Source organism: Branchiostoma floridae, chromosome 6 (assembly GCF_000003815.2).
Source record: "Branchiostoma floridae strain S238N-H82 chromosome 6, Bfl_VNyyK, whole genome shotgun sequence".
In the NCBI taxonomy this organism is placed as follows: Eukaryota; Metazoa; Chordata; class Leptocardii; order Amphioxiformes; family Branchiostomatidae; genus Branchiostoma; species Branchiostoma floridae.
Window position 1 is genome coordinate 8,834,991 of NC_049984.1, and position 25,730 is coordinate 8,860,720.

The following is a 25,730-nucleotide window of genomic DNA, read 5'->3' on the forward strand; positions in this document are numbered from 1 at the left end:
ATGTAGGTAAGACGACGATATCGGTCTTGACACCACAAGTAATCTTTTACGCTATATAAAATTCTAATTTCCATGAAGGTCTCTCATTGTTACAACTCAAACTCCTGTTCTTCTTCTCCCACAGGACGTGAAGATGCATTTTCGTCGACCGTCGTTTGACGCGGAAAAGGTGGATCTGCTCACAGACGATGAGCCAATGCGGCATGTAAAAGGCTAAAAACGTTCTGTGTCTTTACGTGCCACATTGTCTCCTTGTCTGCTGTGCTTAAGCATCGATGGAATCAACAACAGTCTTGCGGATCATCACCTCAGTCACACACCTGTTGGATCATTATTTTCGTTAGATAGATAGGCGCAACAGGAAAACTTAGATAATAGACTATGACTTCGCTAGTAGTCATATCATATCATTACGTTCCCTTTACAAGTAATGGCCCATGGAAAATGGAGGTTATATGTATATCGTTTGTGTGAGTGCACTGTGCACCCTACATCTCTGTTCGTCACTAAGATAATTCAAGAAGTTCTGAAGGGAATGGTTTATATTTGGTGCGTTGATAGGTTATGACAAAAACTGGGCATGATTAGATTTTGTGCCCCTGGCGGCTTTTCTATCTAGTTGTTTTTCTTCTTAATTCAACGGTTCATTTCTTGACACGCCCCCTCCCATTTTTTGACAGGGCAGTCTGTCAGGATCTGTCAGTTCTTCTTCCACAGACAACTCAGTCCTGATTGTACAGTGTGCACACACCCTCGGGGAAATATGCATGACAAAATTATAGGCTTCAAAGCAGGTTTGTTGGCAAGTATCTCACACAGTCAGTGTAGAGTCACATTTCTGCTCCACCTGATTTATGTTGCGTGAAAATAGGGTTGTGAATTATTATTGTCATTCTGATGACGGTCTTCATTAAAACAAAGAATTTTTTAAAAAACAAATAGGCGGTAGTCAGGGATTCTCTAATTGAATTTTAGATTCCGGCCGCGACGTCATTCAACAAATAAAGTTCAAATGTAAAATTAAATGCATAAAGATACTGATATTTTCAACCGCGTATTGTTATACAACATTCACAATGCTTACTACTCTCCAAGCAGAGGTTCATGTGGAAATCGTGATGTCAAACATAAAAGAAAAAGACGGCATAAGAAAAAGGTCACGACTTTCAAAAGTGACCCACTAACCTCTGCTTGGAGAATAAATGCTTACTGCACATTCTTACATTCACTTTTCAAAGCCTTGCAGTGCGAATTGAAATACAGGAAGTCTTTTTTGAATATCATCACTGAGATGTCAGATTTAAAATCAATGTCCCTTGCCAGCGGCCGACCAAACAAAAAAGGCCAGGGCCGTCAGATTTTGCTTGGGATGGCAGGTAACCAGAAACACGACTTTTTACTTAGGCCTTATGAGAACTTTGATAAACTCAGGGACGACGTTCACACAGTCTGAAGGATGTCTGTTCTTTTCAATTTCCATTATTTTCCATAATAAAACATATCATGGTACAGTCACGGGTTCTCTGAGTACGGGTTTCCAAGGAGGTTTTTTTTGTCTTTTTTAACCTCCTTGGGGTTTCAAATTCCCTAATTGTGAGCCTGTCCCGTGACAGACACGATACTTATGCCACCTTAACCCGTTTTTCTGCTAAAAGAACTCGTGAAAAGCATTGGTAGCCAATAATTGGTGATACATTTTGTAATTCAGTAGCAAGCAGAGGCTAGGATTATATTGGACATCTTTTAGGCGTTTTTTCGGCCTTTCTATTTTATGTTCAGTCTTTCTTGGTCTATATTGGCCAATGCAGAGCAGGAAAAACTGACAAAATCTCTTGAGAAAGACTGACAAAAAATGAAAAGGACGCCCCAAAGAAGCCGGAGCCTAATCTGCGGAGAGTACCACAAGTTCCACGATAGCGTTCGAATTCTAAGTTACACTATCTCGTTCCAGCACACATAACGTTACATATGTCCCATTCGCACATTATCCACATTATTCGTTCATTATCCACATTAAAAATGAAAAATACTTTTCCACCCAACTGATGCATGATCTTTTCTAGACATCTTCATACATGCATACGCCTGTTATTTCAATGTTTTTCTCAACTGCAACCTATGTCTAAGTTTCATAATCACATGATTGTCGTAAGGCAAATAGACAGATGCTATGTGCAGTATGCCTACAATGCTTGATTCGTCTTATTAAAAACCCAATGTATGTTAGAACCTTGACAATCCAGTTGAGCGTCACGAAAATGAAGAAATCAACGAATATATGCAAAAGTGGAATTTATGTAACAAAGTTTTTCATCGAATATTACGCGTCACGTCAGTAAACGCTTTACTTGCAAGATCGAATGCACTCTAAGCTAAATGTGGATCCAAATAAAGCCAAGTCAAATCTGTACTCGGGCTGGCTACAGAGTAGGTGACGGGGACAGCGACGCTCATGAGCGCTCCCTTGCGTCACGAAGATTTTATGCAAGCATTAGTTGAGGATGCCCATCACGTCCGTTCAAAATTGTGGCTTACTTGCAGGAGACTTGTATTTTCATTACAAACGATCCGCGGGAAATACAACAAGGAAAATCGATTCCGAATTTGGAGTAAAAGTAGAGGGAAAAGTCACTAAAATCAATGTTTTTGACAGCTGCGGCTATAAGAGGATATGAGAAGCCCGTTTTTCTTCGTGTCAGCCGACTGTTCACTCACAGGAGAGATCAGCAGGGATTTGAATGCAATTCAAAAGATTTTCCCCAGCCGAGGTTGGCAAAGCTCACACTTATATAACTGAACTTACGATATCTGCAAACCCTGGCAAGGGAGCATGTTTGAACTCAGGCGACCCTGAGGGCCCTCAACAGTCTTTCGGCAAAATGTTGTTCTCAATGGGCCTCTTAATCCTAAACGATGTTATATCGATTATCTAACATTAGACATAGCGTTAACGTCTTCTGTACTTTGACTTAACGTTACTATTATCAGAAGTTTGTCGAATACTCTAAGTTTGTCAAATAGAATATGCTGTTCATCTTCACATTAAACCGCGCGTAACTTTGCCAGCAAACTTACAGACCTTACTGTTTGAGTCATTTTCTTTGGGCATGGATATTGGCGGGGAAATCCTGCAAAAAGTCTAATTGACAAGAAGCACAGGTAACGTTATGCATTTGGGTACACTGGGTCAGTATACTTTGAACTTTCATTGATCTTTATCAAATCTTTATTCAATGAACTGATTCAATGGCTCAGGGGATGAGGTGGTCGGATGGCATGCGAAAGGTGCTCCGGACTGGGCATTTTTGAGCGCCCATTCTTCATCATCATTCTTGTTTAGAAAATCTAGTCGGATGTGTTTACTCAATTGACAGGATGGCCCGATCAGTAGCTTCGGCATTTTTTTTTTATTATTACCTGTCCCAAGTTTTGAATTTGGCGCCCAAACTCCAGACGGTGAGTGGTGCATCCGGGACATTGGGCCTCGAACTCGAGGAAGGTCACAGCTGACCTGACGACTCGCACCGCCAACACGCGGAATTCTTGCTGGGACGGCGCCGCGAAAGGTACGGTTTTCACTGCGTTCTGGTGTGGTAAGGACTGAGTCTTCTCTCTGGTTTGGTCGATAGGCAGCCAGTATACACTACTGAGAACTGTCCCGTCTTCTCGAAATTCAAGTGATGTTTTTTTAACAGCGTGAAGTTCTGCACTTGTCGCGACGTGGGACAAGTCACGCGTCGCGAGGGGTCTTTACACTAAGCCGTAGGAAGTGGGAGGGGGGCGACGTCGAAACAAGTTGTATTTTTCTTTCCCCTGTGGCTAACATGCTTAGCCTGACGGTTTAACACTTAATATGTATGACTGGTATGTCGATGTATAGATAGAAGAGCTGCAAATCAAGGCTAGTAGGCGCCAGGACATGGCATGGCATGGGGACCCCGAGGCTAGGAACGTGTTTTGTCGCTCGGTACAACATGTCGTGTGTGAGCTGGTCAGCACGTAACAGCGAGATCCTAACCTCTGGTCTTTACATCTGCGTGTGACCCAGCGGTTTAAAAACCTGAAAGAGACATGTCCATCAACAAAGACCTAGACAGTGGGTCTAGAACATGATACTCGTGCAAATAGTTGTCAACATCATGAAATTTTTACCAGTTACGTATAACTTATAAGAGTAAGATTCTTTAAATTTATGTATCTTACCTTGCTGACAGTGTTTGTATATTCAACAGAAAGAGAAAGGCCGTAAGATGTTTACCTGTGGTATCCACTATAAAAACGTAGAATACTTCAGTCATAAGCTGCTTAGGTATGATTAAATAATCAAGTATGCACTACTGTACTGTTTACTTTTAAGTAATGTATTTTGTTTCCGGAATATTCTTGAATATCATTGTTATGATTTGTTGTTTGTTATGAGTTCTCTTTAAAAGGAAACCTTTTGGTTTTTATTCTTGTTTTATTCAGGACGACGACAAACTACAGAAAAAGACATGGCAGCAAGAAAGGTGTGTAAAGTATAATTTCAATTTGGCTGGCCCAAAGTGACCACAACTGTCTTATCTACATCTCAATCTGGTTGAAAACAACAAGGTTGAATTCTTTTACACATAGATCATTTGTAGTTGCTATTAAAGTAATAATGTTTCTCATACGACAAGAGTATTGAGGAGCAGAGAGAGAGAAGGCCACAGCAAATAAATTCATGGATGACATCAGTGCGTATATTGATTTTGGCTGATACTAATTAAAGATAAGATGAAAAGATATTTGTTCACCTCCGGAGATACTAGAAAATGCAACTATTGGGAAGGTATTTGTGTTGTTGCCTTACTTTGAGTGAAACTTGTGAGGTAACCATGAGCAAGTGTGAAGTTGTAAGTGAAACTAATGTCTGGTACTATTGTAAGCTAGGATGAGTCACAGTTGATACACTTTGTCTCTATAAGCCAAATCTATCAATACAAGTTGCTTTTTTATCAAATAGATTTCGGTGTACCTGTAAAGATAAAACTAAAATTGACATTTATTTTAGTGTTTTAGTAGTGGGCTATCACACTAGTGTCACTATAGCACTTCTAAATACAGGAATATAAGATTTGCTTGCTGTAATACCATGTTTTCTTGCTTCAATTCTTGTTACATTGTCTATGCCGTGGTCTCTATTTTGAAAATGTAGGCATCTTGTTTTTCTATGTCCATCTTTTTTGTTCATTAGAATAGATTTGAAGTCTTCAGAAGATACAGTCCATGAAATTTATTTGCTGTGGCCGAAAGAGTGTTGCTAGGAACGTTAAGCAGACAGAAACTAATCGATAACAAATTCAATCCCAAAAGAAGGATTTTTTGGTGATGGCACACTTTTCATGTTTTCTCTGCTGTACAGTTATATATAATCAATGTCTACTCTTTGTCTTTTCCGTTTTTGTTTTGTTAGATTTACTTTAGACTCAGAATTAAAGTTATTAGGAAATCTTGAATGAAAAGAGGTAACTCAGGTATCCTCATTACTAATGTAGGGTCAATAAAGTCAAATGTAGAAAAGTGGATGCAATGTTATTTAATGATGTCATGAAGGGCATCAACCAAAGACAATCATCAGAGTGATTCAGAGAGTACCATATGTAAAGCTAAGTCTTGCCTTTCAAACCATTTGTAAGAATGGAACACACCATGCCTAATACATGCAAAGTAACGTTTGTTGGCAACCCTATGCTAACATTAAAGGTATTCACAAAGCCTTTGCATTTCTATTGAACAGGCACTGATGGGTTGTCAGTTGGCAATGGATGTTGGTAAATGTACAGAACTGACTTTTTGCCTCACGAGGGGACTAAGACCTACGTGAAGTACATGTGTAATGTTCTACACCGCTGGTCCAGAACATTGATGAAAAGGGTTGTCAAATCACTATGGATATACAAGATGCTCTCCCAGGAAGAAGTATGAGAACTCTGGTACCTTTCATTAACTCTGTAGTTCGTTTCAGCGCTGCCGAGTCATTGATCAAGTTGATGGATGTATCTTCCTCAGCATCTTGCAGTGACAGGTGTACCTTTTATCACATGATGAGGGGTAGATTCAGAGATGAGATTTGTCATGGGATCATAGAGGTAGCCTTACCTGTCTTGTCTGATAGACTACCGTCATCTGTCTACCGTTGTGCAACGTCCATCCCACGTGACAAATGACGACTGGATGAAAAAGATTTAGCAGATGTGCGCTACAAGTAGTCCAAGACTGCAAGTCATGTTGCCAGTGGGGTTAAGTAGATGAAAGAAAGTATTCTGGCATCGATAAGGACCCCCGTGCTCTCGTGGTACTGAATTTGGAACGTGACCTGTAACTTCAAATAAGATTTCTCGATCCACAGAAGCTGTTGTTATTCTGGCATAAGTTAGCTGTTTAGGTCTTGTGTAAAGAAATGAGATATATTACGTTATCGTTCATAAGACAGACGAAAAGTAGTTATCTCAAGTATCATATTTGCTATCATTCCTAAGAAGAGAGAGAGAGTTTTCAAAGTTTCATACTAGCTACATGTATGCAGAAGAAAGGAAAGAAGAAGGCAAATCATGCTACTTATGTTAATATTGATTAGGTCACACACTTATAGTAGAACAGTCTGTCACCTGTGCATTTCAGCCTCCTGGTCATGGTGGTTCCTTTATGCTGGTCTCTTGGATTTTCCCATTGACCAAAGCATTAAGAATTCTGTCTACGTCAATCGTCTGTCCGTTGCGGTCATTGGTCACACTATTCTGGTCCTATAGTATTAGCCATTTCCTAAATTGAAGCAACTTTTAAACTACCTCAAAGAAAATTGCAGAGGAATCAGCAGTCCCAACCTTTCTGACATTATGACCCAGTTGTGCAGTTCTAGGTGAATACTAAATAGCCTCCCAATGGCCAGAGTACAGGAACTCATGTCTACATTTACGTGGCAATGTCTGTCAGAGTGATTGAAAAAGGAAGACAGCATTAGCAGGTCTCTACCTTGGGGCTGGGGCAGATCATGGGCAGTGGGCAGGAAAATGGCCACTTCCCAACTCTGCTGGCAGTTACACTCTCGTCTAGGAACCACTTCCCCTGTCATTAGGAAGCCTCTGAAGGTATGGCGAGCACTCAGGTAGGTAGGGAAGACAGATAACCCCAAAAGAGACAGGCTTGAGAAAATTTGATGGATGTAAGAAAAAAGATTAATGGGTATGGCTCACCCATATAGTCATGGTGTCACCTAAATGTCACTGCACATGGACCAGTGGGTGTTCTCTAATGCATTACCAGATATATATGACACAGAACATTTGTCATCAAACTATCTTGGGGTCAAGCCATTTTTTATGTGCACATATCAAAGGCCGTCTGACCATTTTGTTCTGCCTTCTGGATACCACATTTTGACTTAAAAAACCCTATAAGTTCAACTGTGTTTGAGTAATGTTGAATGATGTTTTCTTCATGTAAAATCACGCATACCTGAAAGTTAGAGAATTCTGTCAGAGTTAAAGCTTTTTCATTTCCTCCATGCCCTATCACAGAAATGATAGTGTTTCCATTCAATCCCATTCAAACCCAGCCAGTGCTGATTCAATCTATTCTTGGTGGAGGCGTTGGTGCCTTTATTTCCTGCTACATGTAATGAAGAGATCAGAATCGTACCATTAGCATTGTGCCAGCAAGAGAGAAACATGCACTCGGAGAGAGTAGAGAGCTCTATCAACTGTTAAACTGCACCGGCTATACATGTGTCAAGCGCTGCAAACTGTCCATCCTTGAATACAGGCTCCTGTCTGACCCCTTAGGACAGGTGAAGAAAACCGTTGTCTTGATCCCTGGATCTGGTGATAGGGAACTAGATTTGACTTGGTAAGTCTACTCAGGTAGATAAATGCCATTGAATTTGGTAGGTGCCTTGCTCAATCTATGTCTTCAGTGTGTTTTTTGGGGGGGTTGGTGTATGTCCATGGTGGGACTCCCTATTTGTTTCAATTCACTATCAGTACAGATGCAGGATGTGAGTAGGAAGATGACTACAATGGTCAGGCTTAGTTGTGTGTATGCTGTTTAAATTTTTGTCAAAAAAGGTCAGACTTGCTGAAGTAGCAGTAAGTACATGTTGGAGGTGGTAGAATTCATTGTTAATTAGTTTAGGGGTCATTGGAAGAGGCGACTTATTTATGGGCAAGTATTGTTTTGGTCTGTTTTCGCAGTCATACATTTTCCATATGCTAGTTACATTCAAAATAAGAGTGCCAGAAACGAATTAATACACACATGTTATGTTAGTCAAAATGTTCTTTGCAGAGTCGAGGAACTACAATTAAATAAGACATACATGTACAAGAAGCTCTTAAATATTCCTTAGAGTCATGAGATCTCTAAATTCTTGTTTTGCACTACTGTGTTTCCAAGTATCTGGAAAGAGAGGTTAGACGTGTGCTTTTCTGATATTCATAAGCAAGGCAGTGACTTGAATATGGTTTCCTTGTGCTTGAGGGTGTCTGGGCAATTGTATTTTATAGTTGAATGAATTAGTCTCTAGTCTCTGTCTGTTTCAATCTTACAGTCAGTAAATTATGTATGCTGTGAGTGAATTGTATCCCAAGTTGGACATCATCATGAATGGCTCCATCTGTAATTTTTTTGCCATCCTGCCCAGTGTCTGAGAGCCTGTGCTGTTACTTTTTTGTTGTTAAATCTATCATTATATAAGAACCAGTTACCTTCTGAAAATACATTTACATCATTTTCATGCCATGGAGTACAGCTTTTTTTTTTACGAACGGGGCAAAATTTTTGTCTGTGACGTCTCAACCAGTAATTCGTTTAAACTTCTTTCTATCCAGTAACTCTGACACATAACTCGATCCTGTAACCTGATTTGGAATAAAATCCTTCAAGTCTTGGTAAAAATCCGTCTTACTGATTAATGGTATTTCCTCCATTGTGAAGCTACATGTCCTTCCTAAGGCTATCTTTTCATATCCCCATATTCCGTACCGGTATCTGTTATTGTTCCAGAAACCATCTACTAATATGAGAAATGATGGATTTTGCTTCAAGCCATCCTTAGGAATAATCTTCCTGGATTTGATATTGCTATTAGAACAAAACCCATTACCTTGTTATTCATTCATAATGTATTGCTTGGATTTTAAACGTGAACATAGATTGAATGTTCTTGGTGCATGTACATAAGAAAGATTGAATACATGGACTATATAGGGCTCTATAGTATAAAATGAAATTCCTATATGTTGTGTATTGTTTTGTGAACAGGGATTTGGAGTGGGGGGATTTGGCTACCATCAGATGCCAGTGAGCCAGCCGATGACAGAAGCAGAGATGAACATAAGCACTAACACCAGCAGTACCAACTTGAAGGACAAGCGTTCTCGTATCTTCATTGGCAACCTGAACACCTTCAGGGTAAGACCGGAATTTGTGTTTCACAACAATGAACAGTTGTATAAGTTGGCTGGGAAAATGGTGGTGCACAGTATGTGCATATATGTTACAGGTATATTTTTTCCTTTTGTTTTTTAACCTACTGTATTGTCTTTCTCCTTTTACTTTAATGATACATTGAATCTGTTCGGACTTAATCCATACTTTTCAATGTTATTGTACACTTACATATTTTGGAGGATATAGCAGTTTGTTTGTTTTGCACAACTGGTAAACTGTCTCAAGGTGTAGCACACCAGTTTTGTACAGTAGGTACAAGCTGCATATTATATAAAATGTAAGTGAACTTACTCCCCCTTTCCCCTACCTTACCTGACTTCTTCGTACTAGGGCCCTGTCTCATCCGTATCAGTATCAGATTTGTTCATTGAAGCAACCGTATAGTGATACACATTCAAACTGACTTCTTCCATAGGTGACCAAAGCTGATGTAGAGGAAATCTTCTCCTATTACGGCTACATCAAGGGCTGCTCTGTCCACAAGGGTTACGCCTTTGTCCAGTACACCAACGAGGCTGACGCAAGGGCAGCGGCCACCAGTGAAGATGGCCGTATGTTGGCTGGACAGGTTCTAGGTTTGTAGTCTGTTCATATCGCTGTAAAAATGTTGTCAAAGTGTTGTTATTGCAGATCACTGTTTGCTGGTTGTATCCATAGTTATTTGAATGTTGTAGAGTGACAGGATGTGAGCTGGAGATGTTGTAACTGGACACTGGCAGGATGGGAAGGTTTTTCTTGGCCATGGTCCAAACTTGGTAGGAAAATGAATAGACAGAATTAGCGAGGAAGTCACAATAATGAATGAAACAAGAAAATGGTAGGCTGGAGATCGGTATTTCAAGCCCTGTAAAAGGTAGAGAAAGTCCAAAATGTTCCAAATTATTCCAAATTTCAGCAAAAAAAGTTGTCATCCTCTTATATGACTTTCTTCCAGGCATGCATTTGTCATCACGTTCTATTTTTGCATGAAAGCCGTTAATGGACCTTAAAAAGCTGTCATCCAAAAGCTATCATGCAGCCAGCAGCCAGCCTTTCCCCAGGTGGTTAATAAGTACCTTACAACAGTCTAATTCATGAACAAGCGTCTAGTATAATCCTAACTAATGGACTATGGACTAATGTATCTCACATGCTTTGGTCTGTGAATTGTCACTGATCTGACTTCGCTTAGTCCACTGGGTGCACCACATTAAAAAGAAAAACTGTTACCCTTTTCATATCAAGGACTTGCAGCTACAATGTATGAGTAGTAGTTATCTGTAAGGCCATACTTTTTGCAGCCCAAATTTGATGAAAAAAATGGTCAAAAATCAATATTTATTTTTCTGGTGTTATGAAACTGTATATATAGCATGCACTCCATTTTCATGGGTTAATAAGAAATTGGATTTTTTTCCTTTCCCAGTAGCCCGTGGCACAAAGAATGAGACCATAAATTTGCAGGAAAAACAGGCAAAGCTTAACTGGTTGTAGTAGATTTGAAAACTCCAAGATGGAATGAACAAAGAACTAGCTTAGTGTGGCCCTGCTTCCCTTGTAGGTATCAACATTCGTGTCAGTCCCAACATGAATACTTCTCCATCATTATTCTACGATAATGCCAGTGATTGTGACACTATCTGGCCCGCCACGCAATTTTGCTGCCGGTTAGATGAGATTTGGTCGCCCTCAAATTGTCCTTGGCGGGCGAACGTTGTACATTAGTGGTTTTGATTAAATACTATAGATGAAAGGATTACAGTAGGGGAGAGTGTCAAAGCCCGCTGGGTACCAATAGTGTTAGCTGTGATACTGTCTGTGAGCTTAAATATCTATTATGGTTTTGAAAGAAATTGAATTATGCTCTGCATCAGATGTATAACCTGTGCGAGCATATTTGGATTGTTTTGAAATGTAGTAAATAACATGATACATGATACAGTAAGGTATGGTATAAATGAATGCCAATTCTGGAAACTTTCTGTTAAACTCAACATCTCCCCATTGAGCACAGCTATGGGCTGTAAAAGTGGCAGTCTGGTTGTTACGCAGCTGCTTTTATGAAGTCTGCCCTTTTGCGGTGTGTAACATAGTTAGAGATAGCATTATTCTCAGCCCAATGCATGCTCTTCATGCATCATTTAAGCAGATCCGAGGACAGAGCACCGCTGCCGTACAGAGCCAGCTTTATTCAGAAATGAGTATGCCTCTCCTGGGAGAACCTGCAAAATGGCACAGTTCACACTGGTACATTTTAAGCAGTGTCCTTTCAAGTGTAGCTCTACTTAAGCTAAGGTCGAAACAATTTTGCTATCATTTTTACACACAACACGCTACCCCCCATTGCTCCTGTTAAGTTTTACAATTATTCACCGCTCCTCAGTTGTCTGTGGTGGAGATGAGAGGTAACTAGAAGGGTGCTCTTGCCCTTCCTATGGGAAAATTAACCTGGTTGAAGTGGGATCGAAGATGTATGAAACACCTGAGCAATGTGGAGTCTGCACTCCTAGGAGCCATCATTAGGCAAACTCAAGGTGTCACACATGGCTACATGGATGCTATTTGCTCAGCATGGCGCCTTCCATGTGGGAAAGTCAAATCAAATTTCGAGCATTTTCTTTGCAAGCTGAAACCTCCAGATATTTCTTTGTGGAGAGTCTGTTGTAACTTCCTAAGTGTTTTTCTCAACTTTTGCGCCACAGAAGTTAGACATTTAGATATGAGGGGTGCCCGGGTAACTAGATTTTCCTTCTTTTCTTTGATGCTGTGGACAGCTTTTCCCTGTTGACTTCCCTATCTCTGAAGTGTGAAGAAAACTGTTCAAAGGTATTGTTCAACAAGTGCAATTTACCCAGCTGGATGATTTATACTTAAGAAGATTTGGCAGAAGACTATCTGGGCGTAGCATCGTCCTTTTATTCGCTCGCCAGGCTTTTGTCATCAGTGTTATCTCGACCCTTGGTTTGAAAGGACGTGAGCAGAAAGCAAAAGTAACGGTTATTACAGGGAAGTATCAGCTGCTAGATGAACCACAGGTCAAGGTAGACTATAGAGGCCATCAATCTCAAACTTTAAGTACTCCCCATGGCAGTAACATTGCCTCCTGAGAAAAACTTGTACCATCTTAAGTAGAACTTAGCAGAAAAAATTGTCTTCTAACATGGATTATAAGGTCAGCGCTGCCTCCAGGACCCGTCCGTCCTTCCAGGGAATCAAATTTGCTTGTGGGGACAGACAAAAATTTCACCATCTGTCCCTTGGTTGGAACGAAAACCTTAGCTTCATAATTCCATGCCTTTGACTCTTGCTGACCCCCTAACAAGATAATTGTAATACTGAGTAGGACATACAAAAATTTAAAGTCAGAGGGTGCCTTGGTAAGGATATAACAGATTTGCTGCAAGCAGCATATGTATGCAAACTGTCCCTTTATACCCCAGTACTAGTTGGTATGCTGTTCAAGAGGACAAGCATATTGGATGGTTTTATGGGGACACGAGGGATTCAATAAAGATCCCTCCTTTGATAACTTTCCCCAGGAAACTATTAGTGTTTGAGCTTGTTTTGTTGCATATGAGGCATACAATATGTATAACTGTACGACAGGTTGTAAGCCTGGATTGTACCCTGGAGGGAGCGAGCTGATGGGGCTAATGTAAACTTCTGTATTGCCCAGTCTTGTGGGATGAAGGACTTGTAATGAAATCATACAATCTGCTGCATCTTTACAACCAGCAGTAAAATACACAGAAGATGTCAAGATGGTGATAAAAGCAAGGAGATGGAAATAAAGAAAATTGTGAAATGTTTTTTTTTAATATTAACTCTTTTTTAGCATCCTGCTTAATGTAATCAGAATCAGTGACCCTTAGATCGTGACCCCGGAAAATCGACAGATCTGTTCATGGTATATTTTCTTTAGTACATTGTGGTGCATAGTCTAGTGTTTTGTGACCCTGCTTCTGTACCCAGCAGTTATGAGTTAAATCCTATCTTCTCTGTCATGACCTGTGGAAGAGTAGTAGATAGCAAGGTTCTGTATTCACAAACAAGTCATAAACTCACAGCCAATGTTTCAGTGACCATCTGTTTCATTGGGGCAATTCTGACTGGTTTACAATGCACTGCAGCTATAGGTGTTGCTGCTTACAGATGTGGTCCCACATGTTAAGTATTAACATACATACTTAAATTGCTACATGTATTGTTAATGCAATGCCTGCAATGCGGCTCCAAATGTACGGGAGTATAATATATAAACTGTAAGTGCAGAAACTTTCGTGGAGGTTTAATGTACGCGGTTTCCGAGGTGGCCGCTTAACCGTGAACTTAAAATCACTGAACATTTTTCCATGGTAGTAAGAAATTTAAAACCACCACGAAAGTCCTTTTTCCCTCTTCCGCAAAATTAAATCCCCGCGAATTTAAATGCATTTACAGTAGTTTATATCTGTGTTGTCAAATAGCAATAATAACAGTGCAACAATTGTCATGAAATTATTCAAGGACAGTGGAAGCATAGCTCAACTGTTAATTAAGTTCATTAAGTTTTGAGATAGCTTTCACTTTCTTTTTTCACATCTTTCATCTCTTTTGACATTTTCTGAAAATTGTTTTGCAGATGTGAACATCGCCTCTGAGCCAAAGCCTAACCAGAAGCCACCTGGCCAAGGGCCCACAAAAAGAGGTGCTCCATCTACCAACTGGTAAGCTGTCATATACCATATCTGTATCATACATTTTGCACTTAATGTTACACACATTCAGTGACCAGAATGGTAACCACTAAGTGCATGAAACTTAGTCATCAATTCAAAGAAAAGTACATTAATGACTGGCACCAAATAGGTGTTTTCATTTGAAAAATTCACGTGTGATCAAAACACACTGTTGCATGACATGTAAAGTAGAGTGGACTAATTCCTGAAGCTACCAACATCTTTTTACTGCAGTCGTCCGTCAGTAAGACAAACGGAGCTGCATAGTTCCTGTGTAAGAACTTTTATTCAGCCCGTCACCCAGACCAGGTTTCATTGCATACAACTTCCTCAGTGCTTACAGGCTTACTGACACAAATACAAGTTGTACATGAAGTCAGCACTTATACATGTTCCTGTCCAATGCATACCGGCTGACAGGCTGAATAAGATTTCTTAAACAGGAACTGTGCAGTTCCAGATGTCATACTGAGAGATCACTACCGTGCAAAAGATGTTGGTAGCTTGAGGAATTAGTCCAATCTACTTTACACAGCTGCATGACACTTAGCTTTTTGTTACCCATAGGGGCAGCGGTGTTGGGATGGACTTCCAAAGTGATCCAAACTACACCGGGTGAGTAAGACCTTACTGTCTCTTTGCCTTTTCTGCAACAATCATTAGGGGGAAAGAAGTCTTAGCAGATGTTAAAAATGACGCCTGTGGGTGAATCTACTTTCAAGATACTGAAATGATTTTGGGTTCTCCTTTGGACTGACTTCAAATTGGGTGATTACAAAAGCTCTGAAATGATAAATCACAGCAGATACAAGTAAATAGCCTATTATTGAGTATTAAAGCCTTCTTTCCTCCAACCTTTAGTTTTCCTACTTTTATTTGGCTATGCAGCTAGTGACCTAATTGTGTAAAATGTTTAAAACCGGAACATAGAATGGCCATTTATGATGTGATAGATGACAGGTAAAACATTAAACAAATTTCTAGCACAGGCAGAACTTCTAGTATTGTTTGATATATTGAGGCAGAACTTTTAGTTTTGTTTTCTAGTTATACCCAACAATATTCCCATGGTGCTGATGTTAGCTTGGGGCAGATCTGAAGAATATTGCACGCTCAGTTACATCAATATATCAAACAAAACCTTATGTTTTTCCTGTGTTTGAGATACGTTTGATGTTTTGCTTGTCATTTATCACATCATAAATGTATTTCTCACATTTCTCTGGTTTTACTTTTAAACATTTTACAGTGGAACATGGCAACATTCTTTAATCTTTTTAAAAGTGTAAATAAGAATAATTCAACATTGTCTACTAGTATCTTTCTTCCTCTGTTTGGAGCTTATCTATTTTCCAATATTTTACAAAATTACAAAAATATTGTCACTGAGGGTGTATGGCAATGCTTACATGAGGAATAGCACTGACAGACACATGCAATGATTCTCTCTTGGGGTGAAGTCACTATATAAATGATAGAGCAATCAACACCTCTGGTGTCATAAACAGCTATGAAGAGCAGTGTATTTCAAGAACTTTATCATACAATACAATACAATACAATACAACTTGTGGCTAAAAATACATTTTACAGACAATTTTACCTGCACTAACTTTCAAATGCAGGTGGCACTGTGTACTATTTCAAGCCCTGCAACTCAATATTGTATTTCTAAGTTCAACCTGTCTTGTCAAAATATCCATCACTTTTATATTTCCCAGTGAGTTTATTGAAAGGAGCATCTTAGCCTGAAGCACTGTCTCTTTTCTGATATTTGTGGAATAACCACGCAGGACTGAAAGTCTGACATACTCATGATTGTGTCATGAAAGAAAATCACATTTACCCTACGGTGCACTGTCTATGGTACATATGTCATTATTAGCAGATGTAATATGTTGCTTTGGGGAAATTGATACTTGTACTTGCGTCAGCACATGTCTCTGTTATTTGATATCCCCACACAGGATTTGTAATTATTACAAATGACGTTGCCCACTCTCTGACTCAAGCTTCTATTTTGTTCAAGAGAATATTGTAATGAAATTGTTACAAAGATATTCCATTAATTGTATTTTTGTGTGAATTTTTGACAAGTTTGCTTTAAATGTTAAGATGATGGTATATATATACATAATATATATAGTGGTTTGTTTCATTTGTTGATATTTCATGATTATATGATGATCCAGGCCTTATTACTTCAAAATAATTATTTTTATAATTTGCATTACTGTCAAGTTTGCCCTTTTATAGAGGCATTGCACATAAGAAGATAGGTGCCCCTCGGAACTATTACATTTACAATCACCTTTAACCCTCAAACTGAACAGTCATAGATTTGTTTCCACAACTTAAGATATTGGTGAGGGCTGGAGTAAAAGCAATTTGCATACTGCCCTAGGGTTGCCATGTGAAGGAAGTAAACCACAGCCATGTATCCTTTTTGGGGAAGATTGCCCAAGTAGCAGCATATAACTCTATTACTGCTCTTCCAGATATCAGCAGTTAATTTGTATGCAAATTTGACCAAGGATTTAGAGGTGGCTGTCGTGCGGGGAAAGGTGGATGGTTAGGATGGAAGTGTTGTAGTGCTCTCCACGGGTGCTTGGAGCTTGTTACCTCCGGTGCCATTAAAATGTTAAATCAAGGCACTTTCCCTACGGGTCCAATTATTTTGCAGCTACAGGGGGATGGCCATGAGTAATGGCCTAGCTCTGTGTGAGGATTAAAGGGCAGAGGGATAGGCGCAAAGGCCAGGCAGTCAATGGTATTTATAGCTGACTCTTTTTCCACTGTGCCGGAAAATTGGAACCCTGACTGGGGTTTTGAAGGAGACATATTTCAGTCTAGTGAAGCTAATGAAGGAATTAACCAAGCCAGTTTGATGAAGGAACATACGATGGGAAATAGAAAGGTTTTTACGGCTTGCCTTTGAAGGATGCTTTGGCACAGGGAATACATAGCAATGGTAGGAATATCAAAGAGTGAACACATGCCTCCTTAGTCATTTGTTTCTTTTAGATTTTTTGCTTTGGTGACTGTCATTAGGTCAGTTTTGCCAAAGTGTGCAAAAGTTTACTAGCAAGTTAACTATTCAAAGTATAGTCGTAGATATACGTGTATACTGCATTCTAAAAGTTTTATTTGATATGCAAACAAAATATTCTACTACATGAAATTGCTGATAAATATGCTCTGAAGAGGGACCTTTTCAATCAAAAAATAATGTATTGGTTCAATTTTTATGATTTTTGCTTGTCTTATCAATTTTTCCCCATTTTTCTCTTATAAGCAGGAACTTGTCCAATTTTTCCTGGTACCACTCGAAATTGGAACAATTTTTCGAGATTGCTGTCTGGATTTCATTCTTTCTGATTTTTACGCGAAGAAATTGGTACCAAAAGGTGAGTTAAGAATTTTTCTTTTTTTCTTTTTTACCTGGTTTCATTCATATTTTACAGACTTTTCCAACCTGCATTTTCTGATTTTCTTTGCCATTTTATTGCTATGTTGTTTCCGTGTGTAGAATTTTAGAGGGTGTATCTCCCCATCTAATCTTAGCAGTGTAGCAGTTAATTCACGTTCTCATTTTCCAAATCAATGTTGCATCCATGAATCGTTGTCATGTCATTGATTTTCAACAAGTGTTGCTCCCTACGTTGCAACATTCCTCATTTTGTTGTAATGGCCTGGTAATGGCCAATTATATGTAGGAATGCTATCTGTATTGATATAATGCAATTCCATACAATGTTCACCCAGAACAGTTTAACATTGCACATAAGACAGGGTGGAGGAACATTTAAGAAGACAGTAGTCAAGACAACCTGTTAAGATGATTTAGTTGAAAATAGGTAATATAGCTTGTAAGATTCTGAGATGTTAAGTTTCCTAAGTTTCCTTTAGAGACAGACCTTGACACTACAAGCTGACTGAACAGACAAAAGGAGATAACTAAAATCTACCAACTTAGACAACATATAATATTCTCAATTTGTTTGAGAATGCTCCAATGTCATTCAGTCACCTATGCAGAACTTGTTCTGTACAATATACCTTGGGGAAGCTCTGCTAACCTGGGTTGAAGTTTCCACTTTTCTGAGATGGCCCCTAATCTGCTGTTAGCCAATCAGAGAATAGTCAATATGCAGATGTTTTCTTCAGGTAAAGCCAATTCTTTGATTGGCTGACAGTTGGTTAGACACCACTCCCACAAAAGTGGAAACTTCAGCCCGGTTTAACAGAGCTTCCTGTGTGTAGTGTATTGACCATGAGCAAGGCTCTACATAGGGGATTCTTTTAACCAAAATATTAGCCAGATCAGGTTTTTTCCTACACTGTGTTTCTGAAGCTCAGCTGATATCACCATGTGTCAAAGGTATCATTATTTGCTCATGCTCGTTTGATGAAGGTTTCCAGCTACATGTCTCTTGAAATGTGACTTACACTGTTACAGTGCATCAAAATATGCACCTACCAGTCAGTCAACATAATATTAAGGAGTTCAGTCATATTTCAAGGGGAAGTTTGAAGCTGGAACAAGTCTTTGTAGGAGGCTAGTCTCTGACTTCATCTCTTAAAGGAAACCTACTGCCGGGGTTTACCGATAACAGTTTTAATCAACATTGAAGGGTTTACATAATTTTTTTTACTTTAATTAGACTTATTAGATGTTGTTAACTTTTAAACAAAAATTAGAAAGAAGTCTATTTTACAGTAGGAGTTTGAGCCTTGTACTTATTTTCTATGTGATGATTGACTACTTTTCTATTTGTTGCAGATGGGGTGGGTGAAGAGCAGTGGACTGTCACCACAACAGGGACCAGCAGAATGAAGTACCATGGGAGATAAAAGGCATACAAACCCCCATAGTTAATAAACAGGGATATACCATTGTTCAGAGTTTCCTCTAAATACAAATAAAGTATATATATATATATTAAACTGCAGTTTGGTCAGTTCAACTTCAGGGACAGGATTCTCCTACTGTATACATATTTAGAGTTAATGTACTACTTTCTGAATTACTGCTTTATAAGTGATATCATTAGCATGCTCCATTATCACAGTCACAAATGCAATATATACATGTAGTTTTTATGAAAGAAAGCGTCAAATAGTGCACTATATACCGCCCTCATAAAAATGGCAAGCATTTTTTCCCCATGTAGCATGGCCTTTTTGTAACTAAGATTACAGTTTGCTCACAAATGGCAACTGGTCATAATTTATATTGACAGGAAGTATCATCAAGGAGGTTCAATCAACCTCCTCAGTGTAATTAAGACTGTATACTCTGTTAAAGTGTAAAAATCATCAGTTGTATACATAGGTAATGGAACTTCAAGGCAATACATGTATGTGGAAATGTTACTCATTGGAAATTATGTAGAGCTATTATTGATAGGTTTGTTTGCCTGGTATGGAAATGTTGCTGTGCTAAAACACTTGCACCTGGTGTTCAGTATCTTTCTACAGTCTCGCCAGTGGCCTATACAATATATGTTGCAGAGGCTCTGCTTAGTCTGGCTGAGGTTTCTACTTCTGTGGGCATGGCATCTAACCAGCTTTCAGCCAATCAGAGAATTGCCTGAATGTTTGACTGACTTCATGAAGATAATTGTATTACCTGACCTCTTTGAGAGATACTTGAATGTTTTCTTTTTAGGTAAATCCGATTGGCTGACAGCTGGTCAGAGGCCATGGCCTTGAAAGTAGAAATCTCATCCCAGTTTAGCAGAGAATCTCATTGTATGTTGTATAGGCTGTATAGTACAAGACCCTTAATAGGAAAATGAAGCAACCATTCTGAATGAATGTTCTGTTCCAGGTTTGACCAGCCTCCCCCACTGATGGGCGGTCCCCCTGCCAAGAGGCCCCGTCCCGGAATGATGGGGAAACCCAAAATGGGCACACAGAACAGGCCAAAGGCACTTGCCTCGGTGGCGGCAGCAGCGTCAGGCATGCCAAGTGAGGAGTCTTCTGTCATTTGTTTTTATTTGCTTTGGGACAGGCACGGACAATGTGGCACTGTAGTCAAGTTAGTAACTTATTTTAACCGTGCCATATGCAAAGTACAGACAGAAGTTTAAGGTAGTATGTTACCTCCTTGACCAAAGTCAGGTACCCATTTTTACACCTGGGTGAAGTTCAGTCATTTGTGTACAACAGGAAAATAAGTTACCATTAGCTGTAGTTGTGTTCTGATGTAGAATACTCTTTACGATGATGTCACACCTTACAACGACGTTTATCAGAATTAGTAAATGACATTATGAAAGAAGACTAAATTTTGTCTGACCAATGCTTGGAATAAGTAAGTCCCAATTCATTTGAGGTGTTGGTCAAATTTGTCACATTTCATTGAGGGTGGCTAAATTTTGCCAGAGAATTGAGGGTACTTTTTGCATGAAAATCTACCCTGTTGTATTGTACGGGAGTTCAAGGACATGCGAATACCGTATTTCAAACCCAAAATGTCTTGTTGAGCTCGCAGACTCATCAGTTGAGCTATATTCCAGCTGTATTAGGGTAGTTTGCCCATGTTGTGTACCTGGCACTTCTGTGCTGAAATGGGAGCAAAGCACTTGAGTATGATGTCCTCTGCGCTTTATTGAGAGTAGGATGCGTTGGTTTATATTGAGACGTGCATCAACCGGCCATAAAAAGTTATGACCACATTTCTTTTGCCACTGTTTGATACTGATAGGAGAATGTCGTATGGAGTCTTCAATGTCCTGATCCCTCTTCTTTTCCCACCCCAGGCATATCAGGGTCCACAGACATCCTCATTTGTGGCATGTGCAAACAGGTCTTCAGCAACATGGCCGTCCTGCAGGCCCACAAGACACAGGGCTGCCAACTCAAGTTTGTCTGCAAGTGCAGCGAGCTGGCAGGAGAGTTGACAGGTAAGTGGAAACTACACTCTGTGTGAGCTGAGATAAGGGACGTGTCACAGGGCAGGGCTTAATGGTTTCCACCTTAGAGCCCTAGTGCCACTATGGAGAAGTGCCTTGTATGTTGTGTGGGTGAACTCCATGAAGGACCTGGTAGTGTGGCAGCACTAACTATAATCCACTTCCAAGGCTCGTACATTGGGCATTTCTTATGGAACGTAAATCTTCAAAAGCATGGAATATTCACCAAGGGGGATGGCTGTTCACCTGCGGTTACTTTCCCCATTTCTTATTGTATTGACTTTGTGGGTTATAGGTTAGAAAACTTTAGCTGCTACCCATTTCTGGTAGTCAGGACCTGAAAGTCTGGTACACTTAAACAGATATCACCATTTTTACCTCCATGAAAACAGACATATTGTACAGTTGATGTGTTTGTCTCTATATCTCTGTGTGATTCAGCAGCTGATAATGATATGTAGATATTTCAGTGTGGAAGCCTGCTATAGGATGTGAGGCAAAAGTGGTTTAGTAGGGTACTTAGGGAATTGGGAGTGAGTTTTGGCTCTAGTCCAGTTGTAGAAAGGCAGAGAGTGATTACAATAGGTACACCCACACAGTTATGCCAGGTCGCTAGGGGTACCCATTATAGCTTTTTTCGAGGGGGAAAGTTTGTTTGATGGAGATTTTATGTTCCAGGCCCAGCCAAGCCCTCGTCTTGGGTGTGCACCTTGTGCCAAGAGACGTTTGAGGGAGCCTGGCCCCTGATGTACCATGCACAGACACAGCACGGCACCTCCATCTTCCAGGACATCCCTGAGGTCAAGGAGGAGGAGGAACAGAAGGACGAGGAGTCTGCCCAGAATTCACAGAATGGAAATGGAGAGGAACAGCAGCAGGTAAAACTGTGTATTCTAGAACTCTACTACCAGCAAGGCAGTTTAGGCTTGTAATGTTGGCATACCTGAAAAGGCTGCAAGGTGGCCAGAGATTGCTAGGTTTCTTTGGAACATCAATGCCTACCCACAAACCAAAAATCATAACATTCCATCAATAGGATCTTGAGTTATAGGTGCAAACACACTGCAGCACAAACAAAAACGATAACGCCCGCCAGAGTCTACCATCCTTCTTGGAGGTAAAAATTGTATTACTTCCATGTTATCTGCATAAAAAGTCAATCTGTAAATCATCTCCTTACTTACTAACCGGGACAAATTGAATTTTCAAAGCAGCGTACGGCCTAATTTTTCATTCGGTGCCCTAAAGGTTGCTTATACGTAATGTTGTTTCAGCCACTTTGCTGTAATCCTGTAGATTCATCACTGCTGGGTTGACCCGCAGCTCTTGTAGTGATCCAATCAACCCCACTGTAGAGATAAATGGCGTATATGTGCCTGCAAGTGTGTGATCTATGCTGCTCCTAATAACTAGTGTAGCACTGCTTCTCATGGCCCTCCTACTGCAAGCTGGCTTGTACTGATACCACGATCCGTAATCCACCGTGGATACACGTAGATGCCTGAATTGTGGGACAGGAATCCCTGTTGTCCCGCCAGGAGCCCTGCAGATGCTGGGATTGCCTCGGGCTTCCCTATGTCATCCTCCTGGCTCTAACATCAAACCATAGCAATTATTTCATAAGAAGGGCACTAACTTTTGCGGAGTATAGCTCAAAGGGATTGATTTTTGATAATAATTCATGATAATTGGAATTACTCATTAATGTTTTCCCTTAAGTATGTGATTGAAGTGTTGCATTGAAGATGCCATGTAAAGAACCCCATAGAGAGTACTATAACCATACTTCATCAAGCGTTATCCAGTAATTACAGCACTATCCTACATGTAGTTGTCTTGTATTTGATGCATTACTGACAAGGCGCAGATACTGTGGAATTGCCTCTTATTGTGATTCTGTGTGCTGATTGTGAAATCAAAAGTCCTGAGTTGAAACTGGCTTGTTGTAAAAGCTATGGATTTGTTTCCATCGCAGCTCAGCCGAAAATTACACTATATATTCAAGACCTGGGTAGTCATGGGAATTGATTTTGCAGTATTTTGGTAATGAAAGGGAGCAATGTTGGCTCTATCAATAGATTTCAATTTCCAGAGTTCCAGCTGGGGCTGCCAGATTAAAAGGGTTCTGAATAATCAGTGGGTGGGAAGGGAGATGTCATTTTTTTCTCAGAGAGCAATGTTCTTGTTTTCTTTGGAAGCTTCCCTTGCTAAAACCCATTACAAATACATACTAGTAATTACCTTGTAATAGATGAATTACCAATTTTGCATTTTTAATATAGAATCTTTTATTATCCACTATGTTGACCATCCTTTTCTTGTCACTTAACTCACAACAATTATAGTTATACTATAGCTATTCAGGAGCAATACTTGGATACTTCATTCAAAGTTGTTACAGCTAATTACAGTTCACATTAAAATTGAATGACTTAATTTGTATATGCATGTGACTTATAATCTCCTGCCTAACATTGCTCTTACTTGAAGTTTGTACCTAGTCTTGCAAAATGTTCCATATAGAAATAGACCTGAAGATTTTTTTCATGGCATTTGGTTTTGGCATCATTGGGCTGTATGTGTTTCTATTAGCATGGCTTTTCTTGTATTCATACTGATGCATTACACGAGATAACTGCATGATCCTTTTACTGCCATTTCACCATTAATGACTTTCTCATTAGCATTTTTAGTGTTCTGTACAATGTCACTGTGAAGGACACAATTCTCTGTTGTAAGTAGTGCCATGTGTGCAGCTGCAAACCAGTCTGCAATGTTAAATAGACTGGAGTTACCATTACAACCCTTGTATCTTTTAAAAGGGATGGTAACCCAGGCCTACCTTTTAAAAGCCTTTTTAGTGTGTATCTCTGTGGCACAAGTGACCCAGCTGCCTGACTTATTGATTCGAGGGCAGATGTTTGAACCTGTTCAGACGTGGTGTCAGGAGCTGCATCAGCGAACAATTGTTTTAGAGTGGAATGGAGGTGTGAGCCTTTGGTCCCATATTCATGTTCGGGCATCAAGCCCCTGCACATTAAAGAACCCCACACATTTGTCGAGAAGGGGTAACCTGGTGTGCTTGGAAAATTTGGGGACATCACAGGCTCATGCCCTCATGTCACTTGAAAACCAATGTGCCATTTTGAAAAGGATGACATACGAACTCAAAGTGAAAATTCCTTTAGTATGTGAAACTACTCCAACCTGTTTATCATCACTGTGACCATAGATTTTAAAACTGGACATGGAATCATGATTTGTGTTTTGCACAAGTAGTGTTTTCTTTCTTGTGACACATCAATAATTGAAAGAAATGACTTCATTTTAGAAATGGAGGGACATTCTGTTGAATGGTGCAATGTTAAAATGTTTTCTTCTTCCATCCACAGGCAGCGATTGAAGAGCAGAACTGACGCCCCCTTGCAGATTTTGACTGAAAGACAGCCCTAACCTGGCACACCCCGTATCAGCAGATGGATATGGAGTACAGGGGACAAAACTCTTATTGTTTCACTCAGCATGGAGGCCATAGATTTACCGCTCTACTATTATAGATTTGTACATTTAGCCTTTTGCAGCTGCATGTTCTGGTTTCTGTTGTTCAGTGCGGTATGGTAATCCAATTTGCTTACTGTTGGCACTTGGTATATAATTACTAAATGGCTGCATTTTGTGGAATTTATGTTCAGCACTAGAGGATTATGTGCCATCAAGTTATTTTGTTAAGTAGGTTTGGGGGAATTTCTCAACAATATTGTATGACTTGTTTGTTTAAAGAAATTTGCTATATATCTTTGTCAGATATGTACATTACCACTTGCATAAATGGAATTTTAGCATGCATATGTACCACTGTCACCAGTCCTTGTTACCATGTATGGGGGAGTCATCTCCACTTTTTCCCCAGACAAAGCCAACAGGAACCTTAGTTTCAATGGGCCAGAAAAGGGACATAAGACACACAAGCAGATTTTGAAGCAGCTTGCAAACTTTTGAGACACTCCTAGTCTCTTGCAACCAGGCAGTTAGATGTCTCTTGCTACCACTGAACATACTGTTGTGCACCACTTTGTTTTACATTAAGCCACTTGCTTTTTTTAATAGCATCCATTTGGATAGCTTCAGCAGTATAGTCTTAAACAGGATGGGTCTGTTTGATTTGATAGTATTTGTCTGTACAAGAAATCAACAACTGTAAACTTTTTATCAATACAAACAAAGTAGAAGAGTGACTGAGCTTGGAATCAACCATTCCACTCAGCACATTGGGGGTATTTTCTACACCTGCCATCCTCTAGCACCAAAAAGAACTGTTGGGCTTCTTCAGCAGTAAATAGCGACAACTCCTGTAGATTGTCATAGATTTATACAAAGTGTTGAAGAAGAAAAATCATGTAAATTAAAATAGAGTATTGATAAATGGTGGGTAGATGGTCTAAAGGCCACCAAGTTTTACACTCAATGTGACCACTATATAATGTTCTGATCTCTGCCACTTAAATGTCTGCGATGTTTTTACTGTCTCCTAATTGTATAGGCACAAAGATCTTCACAATAACAGGTGTCAGTTAAAATGTACTGTGTTTATCTCAATAAAGACCTATTTTCCACATGTTCCTTGTATTGTCAATGTTACGAG

At 39.7% G+C, this 25,730-nt stretch overlaps 1 protein-coding gene across 1 annotated transcript; it reads left to right on the plus strand.

Annotated features, from left to right (window-relative positions):
* The first annotated feature begins 3,471 nt into the window (after window positions 1-3,471).
* Window positions 3,472-24,729, plus strand: LOC118418544 (heterogeneous nuclear ribonucleoprotein C-like). The gene is made up of 10 exons (XM_035824538.1): window positions 3,472-3,593; window positions 4,468-4,508; window positions 9,283-9,432; window positions 9,887-10,046; window positions 14,072-14,156; window positions 14,736-14,783; window positions 20,002-20,141; window positions 20,936-21,079; window positions 21,767-21,966; window positions 24,481-24,729. Exons 2-10 carry the CDS (start codon window positions 4,494-4,496, stop codon window positions 24,502-24,504), a joined length of 966 nt encoding a protein of 321 aa, XP_035680431.1. The 5' UTR covers window positions 3,472-3,593; window positions 4,468-4,493; the 3' UTR covers window positions 24,505-24,729.
* The last annotated feature ends 1,001 nt before the right edge of the window (window positions 24,730-25,730 follow it).

Excerpts from the sequence above, each read along its gene's own strand:
- LOC118418544 (XM_035824538.1), top strand. Across the intron at positions 14,157-14,735 it reads GGTGCTCCATCTACCAACTG|GGGCAGCGGTGTTGGGATGG; the intron begins GTAAGCTGTCAT and ends TGTTACCCATAG. Across the intron at positions 21,080-21,766 it reads GCTGGCAGGAGAGTTGACAG|GCCCAGCCAAGCCCTCGTCT; the intron begins GTAAGTGGAAAC and ends TTTATGTTCCAG.